General features: G+C 30.4%; 2 protein-coding genes across 2 annotated transcripts; both read right to left on the reverse strand.

The window, feature by feature from the left end:
- Positions 1-568: 568 nt before the first annotated feature.
- LOC133039430 (receptor-like protein EIX2) lies at positions 569-3,385 on the reverse strand. Its single transcript, XM_061118332.1, has one exon. The coding sequence runs from the start codon at positions 3,383-3,385 to the stop codon at positions 569-571; it is 2,817 nt and encodes a 938-aa protein (XP_060974315.1).
- A 1,351-nt stretch (positions 3,386-4,736) lies between these two features.
- LOC115695546 (F-box protein FBW2-like) lies at positions 4,737-7,647 on the reverse strand. The gene is made up of 2 exons (XM_061118333.1): positions 7,313-7,647; positions 4,737-5,345 (listed from the first exon to the last, which is right to left on the reverse strand). Exons 1-2 carry the CDS (start codon positions 7,645-7,647, stop codon positions 4,859-4,861), a joined length of 822 nt encoding a protein of 273 aa, XP_060974316.1. The 3' UTR covers positions 4,737-4,858.
- Between the last annotated feature and the right edge of the window lie 4,067 nt (positions 7,648-11,714).

An 11,714-nucleotide genomic window follows, 5' to 3' on the forward strand; every position in this document is an offset into this window, starting at 1 on the left:
CGTCGACCACGACCCCAACCCCTCCGACCCCAACCCCAACCCGAAAGAGCAACCCCAGTCTCTGAAACTTTTTTTTTTTTCCTGCGATTTGAGAGAGGGAAGAAGACAGAGGTCCGACCATCGGACCTTTGAATTTTTTTTTTTTTTTTCGCAATTTTGGAGAGGGAGGAAGAAAGGGTCAGATGGTCGGACCTTCGGGTCCGATGGGTCCGATGGTCGGACCCATCGGACCGGAAGGTCCGACCGGTTTTAATTTTTTTTTTTTTTTTTTTTTTTTTTCCTGCGATTTGAGAGAGAGGGGAAGAGAGAGGTCCGATGGTCGGACCTTGGGGTCCGATGGGTCCGATTGGTCGGACCCCATCGGACCCCATGGTCCGACCATCGGACCTGGGGTGTGGGATTATTGGGACCGGCTAGATAGAGAGAGAAAGAGAGATAGTTTTAGTTTGGGGGTATTTTTGGGGTTTTGAAAAAAAAGGTATAGTTTTTTTAGGGTTTTAATTATTGGTTTAAAAATCAAATTTTTTGATTTTCTAAGCATAGAAAATCAAATTTCCCTTTAAAAATTCTAATGCACAGAAAGCCAATCTCCAAATTTATTCAAGCACCCCAGAAATAAGCAAGACTCTAACAAGTATGAGTTTCGGTACAAAGCTCCACAAACCCCAATAAAACCAAGAGCAATTCCAACTTCGAGTCCAATGTAAAACCATGACATGTCAAACCATTCTTGATCATCATCATCATCATCATCTGAGTTTGAATGAGGATTGAAAGTTGCATGATTTCCAGAGGAGCATTCAATCAAAAGAGGAAGTCCACACAATTCACCATTTCCCACATATGAAGAAGCATTGAAGCTTTGCAATTGTGTACTAATTGGAATTTTTCCTGAAAAATGATTATATGACAGATCCAAGTACTGCAAGAAAGATAATTCCCCCAAGCCAATTGGAATTTCTCCACTAAAATTATTGTGGGACAAATCAAGTGCTTCTAGTTTACTCAAGTTGCCAATATTCCAAGGTATGACTCCACTCAAATTATTCCTTGACAAGTTTAATTGAAGTAGTTCCACAAGATTTGTGAGCTCCATTGGAATCTCTCCAATCAATTTATTACTTGAAAAGTCAATGATTCTCAACAATCCCAAAATCTCTTGGTACTCATATTCCTTTCCTTTCCAAGTTACTTTTGTCTTGATGTCAAATCCAGTGGCAGAGAAATGGCCGGAAGCATAGACAACAGTAAGTGATGAACTACTCTCATATGTGAAATTGTTAATACATGATGGGATAAGTCCAGAGATATTGTTATGGGAAATATCTAAGATACGAATACCATTAAGATGGCAGAGACTTGTTGGTATTGTTCCATAAAAATGATTAGAATTTAGTCTAAGGAAAACCAATTGTTTTAGCGTTTCACCAATCCACATTGGTATATTTCCTCTCATGTTGTTTTCTCCAATATCTAGAAATAGCAATTGGGTGCAATTCTTCATAGAAGATGGTAAAATTCCTGACAAATTATTTTGGCTCAAATCAAGCATTTGTATTTGATATAGAGATGCAATCGAGCTCGGGATCAATCCAAACAATCTGTTGTTGAACAAGTTGAGGAATTTCAAATTTTGAAGATGGAACAAACAATGAGGAATGTTTCCAAATAATTGATTATTGGAAAGATCAAGAATTTGTAGATTATGATGACTTGATAATAATATAGAGCAAAAGAGAGGATGGAATGTTGTGAGAGTGTTATTAGAAAGATATAAGGCATTTGCTTTGAAAAGAGAATTTGGTGAGACATAGCCATGAAATTTGTTGGCCCTTAAATCCACAAAAGCAAAATTATTTGATTTTAGTTGAATGTCAGGTAATGTGTCATTGATAGTGTTGAAAGATAAATCCAAATAAGTTAGTTTGGAATAAGTTTGATTGAAAAACCAAATAGGAATGATATTAGATATTCCAGAATCAGATAAATCTAGAAATGATATATTTGTTTGTGTTTGAAGCCATGAAGGAAATTGTGGACCAATCATACAAGATCTCAAACCAAGATGTTGGAGTTGGAAAGGAGGAACCCAATTGGTTTCAAATTTCAAAGTTAGAAAATTTGAAGATAAATCAAGGTGTTCCAATTTGGACAATTTCTCAAGGTGTGTTTCAATGACAATTCCAGTGAAAGAATTCACTGAAATATCTAATAACTCAAGACTAGAGAGATTGCTAATTATACTTTCTGCCCATTTGACATTGAATTTATTGTGAGATACATCTAATTTTCTCAAGTGGGGAATCTTTGAAAAATAATCTTTAGGCAATAATGGTCCACTTAGATTGTTATAAGACAAATCTAGAATTTCTAAAGACTTGTTATTGCAATCAATGAGGTTTTTCAAGATATCAATGATGGTAGAATTGAATTCATTCCCATACAAAACTAGTTCTTGAAGCTTACAAAGACTCCCTATCGATTTCGGTATTTCGCCTCTAAATTGATTCCATTGAAAGTTAAAACGCCTTAAAGATTTCAAATTTTCAAAGGAATCTGGAATGGTAAAAACAGGACTAGCTTTGTTATTATAATTTAGTGAGAGATCAATAAGATTATTGCTCAAATTAAGCAAATGAGAAAATGTTGTGGACCCAAATGTACTGTCAGACACATGAAGAGTTGTGATAGAATTGGTGGAAGAATTTGTTGTAGTATGATCTAACTCTGGAAATTGACAATAATTTAGGTGTAAAATTGATAAGGAATGAGCTGTTTTAAATGAACAAAACCAATCTTTGGCTTCAGTGAGATTTGTACCACCCAATTTCAAGATTCTCAAATTAGTGAGATGAGAAATCCAATTGAAACTCTTAATAGTCAAATTAGTTCCAAAGCCATAATCATCACCAAGATCAAGAACTCGCAACTTGGTTAGATTTCCAAGTTGTGAGGGAACATTTCCAACAAGTTGATTATTTGACAAATTGAGATATTTGAGATTTGTAAAACTTCCTATAAACTTTGGGATTTCATAGAAAGCATTGTTACTAAGATCCAAATACTCCAAATATTTTAGTTTGAGCAAAGAAGAAGTAATTTGACCCAAAATAGGATACAGAGTTGGCATACCATGATCGTAGGTAATATTTGGACGAAGATGAAGCTTGATAATATGATTGGTTAAGTTATGGCATCTGATTCCTCTCCATGCACAACAATCTTTGTTATTGTTATTCCAAGATGATAAGACATTATCATGAACATCAAGGCCTTGTTTGAAGGTGAGAAGAGCTTGTCTCTCACTTTCTATACAAGAGTAAACTCCATGATAACTAGTACTAGTAGTTGTGGCTACCAAAAACAGAATTGCTACAAGTACCATTTTGTAATATCTAAAATTCTTCTTATTATAACCAATATGCAATATTGATCTAATTATATATAGATCGATATTTATGTGTTTAATAAAATAAATATTAAATTTTGGAGGAATATTAATTACAACCTCCTATTACAATATCTAAAATTACATGTCGAAATACTTTTTATCAATTTTTTTCATAGCAGTATTCGTTATAGTTACAGTATCATTCTTGTAAATTTTTGAAAAATTATAGTACCGAAAACAGAGTTTCTAATATTTCAGTTTACCACGCGCGTTCAAAAAACTTCAAACGTATTTTCGACACTGTAAACTATTCGAAAATTTTAAAAAATTTACAAGGATGATGTTGTAAGCAAAACGAACACCCCTGTGAAAAAAAAATTAAAAAAATATTCTGATGTGTTTTCGAGCGTGGAGGTTGACTAAAAAGTTGTGATAGGAGATTACGGTAGCACTCCTTTAAATTTTATATTTGTTGTGTGGCCATCATTGCTTGCCTGGTGCGACAAAGCGTGTTGTTATATATATATATATATGAGAAGGAAGGTAGAAGATATTGAACCTTTATTTAATTAAGACCTAACAAAGCGTGTTATAACGACGAATATATAAATAGAATATTTGTGGCTAAACTACTTGAATTTTACGTTTGTAACACTTAATCACATAAATTTAATTTTTGACAGCAAAACCTACTGAACTCCCATTTCATTTTATTCTGTACCCCTCTATCCAAAAATCACATTTCAGTGTCACAGTTGACTGTCCACGTGTACACACTTATACACGTGATAAATTTTTAGTGGTCCACGTAATATTAATTTTAAAAAATAATTATAAATATTTAAAAAAAAATTAAAAAATCAGAAAAAAAAAATATTATTATTATCATAACAAAGTGTGTTATTTTGGTTGACTAGATATTAAAAAGAAGATATTAAAGAGTATGAGAAGAAAGTCAAAAGATGAACCTTTATTTAAGGCCTAACAAAGCGTGTTATAATGACTAATACATAAATTAGGTTATTTGAATTTTTGCCTCCAAACTATAAATTATATATTATTGTGCCTTTTGAATTTTTCAGTCTTCTAAAAATGATCATTGAACTATTCACATGGTCGTAAATTGGTCATTTTATTAAGTTTTGTCACACGTGACAAACAAAATGATGATAAGGCTAATTAGCTAGTTGCCACATCAGTTCTATATCAACGCTAAGTGTGCAATTAATTCAAAAAATATATTTTTTTTAATTTAGTTTTACTTAATTTTTCTAATTATCAATTTATTTTTATAGTTTAATGAATATAGTGTAATTTCTTCATAATATAACCAAACTAAGTATAAATTAAGAGTAACAAAAGAAAGGTAAAAATAAAAATAAAAAATCAAAAAGTAAATATACAATATAATTTCTTCATAATTAAATATATTAACTATAATGTAATTATAGTATTCCAAAGCATAATTCAAGTTAAGTCACGATGTGAACCAATAACAATAGTGAACAGAGTGTCATCGTCAACAAAATTGTCTACAACAACCTTTAAACCAGGGCAGAAATTGTTGAACAAATTACGAGAATGTGTGAGATTGGAACATTCAGAAATGTCTAAATATTGAAGATAAGGGCAACTACTGAGTATTTTGAATACACCTTTAGTAGTAACACTTGTATAAGCAATCTCAAGATGCTTTAGCCTTGGCATTGAAGATACAATAGCAAAAGCATCTTCATCATTACTATCATCAGTAACAAAAACCAAGTTCCTATCCAATCTTTTTAAATTCTTGCAGTGATTTCCAATAGCCCTAATGGCTGAGGGTTCTATGATACAACAACTTATATCCAAATGATCACATGAGAGTTTCTCAGCTACACTAATTTCAAATGTTGTTACATCCCTCCATAAATAAGCACCTCGAATCTTCAATATCCGAAGTGATTCACCACAACTACAAGTAATATATTTTTTTAAAAAAAAAAATTAGTACATAATTAAATGAGCATATATATATAATAGGTTATACTTAGTTATATTTTTAATTTTTATTTTTATTATGTGTATTTTTAAATTTTATAAATTAAAAGAAACTACTTATAATTAATTTTTTACTATTTTTTTTAAATAATATTTAAAATTTTAAAATTTTGAGGAAAATAAATATAAAGTTTAAAAATATTCCTAATATTCAAAATAATAATAATATAAATAATATGTTAATATTTATATATATTTAATTTAATCTAAAATTACTATAAATTAAATTAACTCAAAATAAATAATATTAATATTTATACATATTTAAATTAATCTAAAATTAATAATATTAATATTTATATATATATTTATAAAACTAACCTTATTTATATTTAACAAAATATTTTTATTCTTAAAATATTTTAGTTAAACTAACAAAAATTGTTAGATGGTCACATATAAATAAAGATATAATAAAAAGAAATAATAGTAATACTAATTACGAGGTAGCGATAAGAGATAAGGATGAATCATTGAGTATAAAGGGTGCAGAAAGTGAGTGAAGTTGGTTTGAACATTTTCTTATCAATATTGGAAACAATTTGAGGAAGCATGAACGTTTTTTTACACGACCATATTCATAATCATCAACATATAATAAGTCATTGAATATTGTTGTAAAGTCTATATCTTGCCAACAATAAGGGCTTGCAAACAAGGGGAAATGATGGGCTAAGTTTGTCTCTAAATGGTAACTTTGTAAAAATTAATGCTAGGGCTTCTGGTAACAGATCACTCCAAGGAGGGTAACAATGCTTTTCCATCATCATCGATATCACTGATCATACTAATTAATGTAAGAAAACAAAAATAATGTAAAATTAAAAGAGAGAGGATAGACTGTAAATATATATATATGTGTGTTTATCAATAATGTACTAGTCCAAACAAAAACAAAAAAAAATATGGGAATCGCAAAGCAATATTAATTATATATAAAAATATTAATATTCTTGGTATTTTCAAAGACATTAATCATAATTAATATAGGTGGAATGGATGGCTTGAATTGTAAAAGAGCTCAAAAATTGCATTGGAAATGTGTATGTTTAAGCAACGCAATCGTCTAATTATAATTAAGCTGCAGTATAGCATAATTAATCTTTTTCAATTCCCATTGATAAGTATTTTTATTTCTATTTTGGAAAGGCAAAAGATACAAATTATCTTTATATATTATGACACTAACCACATGACCAGGCATGCAAACAAAGATAATTAATGTAGCGGTTGAGCAATATATGATGTAATAAAGTAGCCATATATATTAAGAAAATTAAAAAAAAAAACATTATAAAAACACTCAAGTAAAAAGAGAAACAATAATACCATAATTTAAAAGAAAAAAGTACAACTCCAAGAAAATAGATTAAAAACCCAAACAAACAACTTCCCAAAGACACATATCTGAAATGTCATTTCATTACTGCTGATCAAAAAGGAATTGGCATTTCTTTCTCAGAGTGGTGAAAAGGTAGTCCAACAACCTTCAAAGAAGAGAAATTGTCAAACATTTTGTGACAATCTTTGGTCAGAAAGGTCCTACAACCAAAAATATTCAAATATTGAAGTTGAGTGCTATTGGAGAACATTGTCCCACATTGTCAATATAAATAACTTTTAATAGTAAATATACATATACATATATATATATTATTTAGAAAGTTTAGAAATTAAAAATATATAGCTCAAATTCTAACTTCTAAAAAATTATTTCATTGTATGTATAATATAAGAGGGCATTCATTAGTAATAAAAGTAAAAAAACAAAGAATATTTGAATGAAAATATAACCATATATTTATAAGATTATATATCTAAATATAGATAGTTATACTTACAAGTGTGCAACAAGAAGTAAGGTGTTGGACTTAAGTAAACCACGAGCAGAAAATGAGTGAAGTTTCCCTAAAGATCTTGTAATCAACAATTTTGAAGAACTGAGAAGACCGCCTCTTAATAAAGATTTTGAAGTCTTGATATTCAAAGTTTGGATTAGTATAATCATATTTATCAGGAAACAAGTCATTGAATTTGTCAAAATCTAAGTGATGCCAACAATCAGTGCCTTTAACAACTTTGCTCCATGGCTTACAAACAAGGGCAAATGTTGGGCTAAGTTTGTCTTTTAATGGTAACTTTGTGAAGATCAATACAAGTGCTTCTGGTATCAGCTCAGCCCATGAAGCTGGGTAATCATATTCATCATCTTCCATCATATATATATCACTGAGACAAAACATATTATTATAACAAATTAAGTTAATATAATTGATTTAAATATATGAATATATATATATATATATATATATATATGTAATAGACATTCACATATACATACCTCAAAAATGAACAAAGAGAAGAATAATGGTAATATGTATATGTATGTAGCCCTATTATTTATAGTATATACTACGTATAACTTCAAACAAAGGAACCCAAGAGTCGCAAAGCATTTATATATATAATATTAATTCTTGGTAATTGATAAAGATATTTTTATTTTTTTGAAAAGAGATATTGATCTTAATTTCAATTACTGAATTTAACGTTTAATTGCTGGATGGTTACATAGATTAAAAATCTTGGAAATAATGATAATTAAAAATACATATATATTTTATGTGCATGCATGCCTATATAGCTAGCTAGTAATAAATATAATTTTCGATGAGATGATATTAATTTTTGATGGTTGCGAAACTCGAAGAAGAAAGATTAAACAACATGATCGATATCATAAACTATAAAAGCATATCATATTATGTTATATTATATTTTGTTAATATTAATTAAACGTAAGATTAATAATGCAACTACCGTCTAAATATATACTTAAAAGTTGCATGCATGCAGCTACCATCATATATTATCATATTTTTTTTTTTCAATTCCAATACTAATCAATCTGTTTTAGTCTTTAATTATTGTGACTAGATTTTTATATTAATTTTGATATTTTCTTATCAGTTATTTTTTTCTTTGGATAGATTTTAATTAATTTTCTAAAAATAACGTTTAGACATTGGCCTCTATGTTTCAATTCAAAAGGGAAATTTACATGGTATACTAACTTTTGCCATTTTTTTTACAAAAATACTGTCAGGTGGAATTTTTTACTTTTTTACTGTATTTTTTTTATAAGTTTCATACTGCAGTATACTGTGTTAAGTTTTCACTTGTGTTCTAGTGGTTTTTTACTAGTATTCTACTGTTGTTTTGAGTTGTTCTGATTTGTGTTTTACTGGTGTTTTATAAAAACACAGTATTTTTGAAAAAATTTCCGTATGACAGTATTTTTGTAAAAGTTAACCAAAATTCCAGTATTTTTGTAAGTTTCCCATTCACAAGAAAGTTTAGGGTGTAAGGTTAGGATAAAAGTCCATAGGGCCTTAGTGGGCTATGACTAAAGATCGTTATGGAGCTTTCATGGGCTCAGACCGTACTAGAGCCCAAGAACCTAATAAGGTCAAAAACAAGTCCATAATATGATATGACCTTGAACAAATTTTAGGGAAAGATGAGTTTGAATTATAAATTTTTTTATTATAATTCAATTTTTACATCTTAAATTATATATCAAAATATTTTTTTTCATAGTAGTATTGGTTATAATTACAGTATCATCTTTATAAATTTTTGAATAATTTACATTACCAAAAACAAAGTTTATGATATTCTAATTTACTGCGTGTTCAAAAAACTTCACATATTTTTAAATACTGTAAATTATTTTAAACTTTTTAAAAAATTACAAAAATGATGTTATAAGCATAACAAGTACCGTCTTTGAAAAACATATTTCAACATATATTTTCAGACACGAAGATTGTAATAGGAGGTTGAGGATAGTACTCTCTTTAAGGAATTTAGGAAAAATTACAGCATCAGTTCCCAAAAACTTCAATTTGATGCAGATAAGCTCACTATTTTCATAAATTTGTTAATCTTTTCTTCAAACAAGTCGTTTGATAGTAATAAAATTCTACATATCTCATATTTTTAATTTTTAAATTAATAATTATATTATTGAAATAAAATAAAAAGTATATATATGTACACACGCACGCATACATATATATACAATGAGGGTCTTCCATATGTGGTCGTGGGGGCTGGTCGGAGTCGACGGAGGTAGGAGAGGGTAGGAGCTGGTCGGCCGGTGACTGGAAAGCCACCAGGGCCGGTACCAGCTCGAGCAAGCTCCAGACGAACCTAACGGGTCAAGACGACCCGGTTTGAAGCTCGACGGAGCCTCACGGTTCGGGATCGGTTGTCCTCCTCCTCCCCCATCGTTGACGTTGACCAATGGCCCTATATGGTTGGTCGACCACCGTGATGTAGTCATAGGACCAGTCGGATCCCTTCGTGGTTGTCCGTGCAACCCGAACCCAATTAGGTTGTCCTTCTCTCTTTCACGTGTTCTAGCCGTGCATGGCTATGCATGACATGCATGCTTACGTGAAAAATAAAATACAAGCTCACTCATCAATGACAACAAAAACTTATACCATAATTTGACAAAATTACATAATTTGACAAAATTTACAAATAAAATTTAATAATAAATGACAACAAAAACTTATACCATAATTATGGTGTACCATTTTTCTAATAAAAAACTATAAAAATTCCTAACTCAATTTTTACATTATAATTAAAGATTCATATTCATGCATAAATTTGAACACATCCATTCACAATATATCAACATATATCTTTATATATTAAAAGTGCCTATCTAACGGCAATTCTTGGTTTAACGTCAACTCTTGGTTTAACGGAATATTTTTTTTTTCCTTTTAACGTTTTAAGTAACGCCGTTAACCTATTCTTCTTATCTAAACAAAACTAAAAAAAAGGAAAAAAAAAACCTTAAACAGAATGTCTCAGGAATCGATCTATCGATTATTAACAATGGCCTCACGAATTCAAAGAACGTCTCAAAATCGCAATCGATCGATCCTCTCTTCTTTTGAAGAAATCAAAATCGGAGAACGACTGCAACAATTATCGCATCTTCCATTCTCTGTGACCTTACGATTAGTTTTAAAAGCCCTAACCTAACCAAGATCTCTCACTCCCACTCCCAATCAATTGTAATCCCTTTCTCCACACCTGAAATCCAAATCCGATTCATTGGTGTGCCCATGAAGCCACTCGTATTATCAAAGCCAATCTCAACATTTGAAGAAATCAAAATCAGAGAACGACTGCAACAATGATCGCATCTTCCATTCTCTGTGACCTTACGATTAGTTTTAAAAGCCCTAACCTAACCAAGATCTCTCACTCCCACTCCCACTCCCAATCAATTGTAATTCCTTTCTCCACACCTTAAATCCCAATCCGATTCATTGGTGTGCCCATGAACCCACTCGTATTATCAAAGCCAATCCCAGCATCATGACCCCAAATTCTGGGCGACATGGTCTCATTGGGACAAATGGGGTGCTAGGATTCCCATTTCATTTCTCTTCTATGACAATATTGGCTCTCAGGTCAAAGCTCCAGAAAAAGAAGGCACCATTTTCTTGCAGGTTATCTTCTTCTTTTAAATTATTATTGTTACTCAATAGATTTTTTTGAAGAGGTTCATGCTAAGAAAATTGAGGGAATTTCCTATCACAAAAGATGAAATTCTTGAAGTTGGTATTTCATTAGGTGTTCCTCATTTTTTTCTAGGCCTGTATGTGGACATTACAGGAATCGTAAAAGGAAAGGTCTATTTGATTTACCATAACTATTTTGAAATTATACGAATACTATAATATTAAATCTTTGTATTTGTTATCAAAAATTTTATACTTTGTTGTACTTTTGTTATTGTGAAGATCAACATTTCTTATTGGGTGCATCATTTTCTGGTCACATCGGTACTGACGGTCAGAGGGATGCTCTTGGAAAAGTTTCCACAAGTTTTTATTTTACAGCCTCATTTATAGTACTGAAATGTATCAACACAAGTTCTTGGCCACGTGAGTTTGAACCTTCAATTTTAATTGAAAATTGTAATTTCAAGGTTTTACAAATGGTTCTCAAAGGTACATTGAACTGATTTTTCCTTTTGAAAGATTACTGAATAATGCTTATCAATAAGGTAATTTTTTAATAGAGTACTCATATGTGAATTTAGATTATGGTCGGAATATATATCATATCTATCCACTGGAAAAAATAGAGGGAAAGGAAAGAGGGTTAATACAATTTCACAGATGAAGTTGCAAGGTGATAAAATTAGAAGAAAGGGGATCTCTCTTTAGCTATTGAGGTATGTCATTAA

Source organism: Cannabis sativa, chromosome 6 (assembly GCF_029168945.1).
Source record: "Cannabis sativa cultivar Pink pepper isolate KNU-18-1 chromosome 6, ASM2916894v1, whole genome shotgun sequence".
In the NCBI taxonomy this organism is placed as follows: Eukaryota; Viridiplantae; Streptophyta; class Magnoliopsida; order Rosales; family Cannabaceae; genus Cannabis; species Cannabis sativa.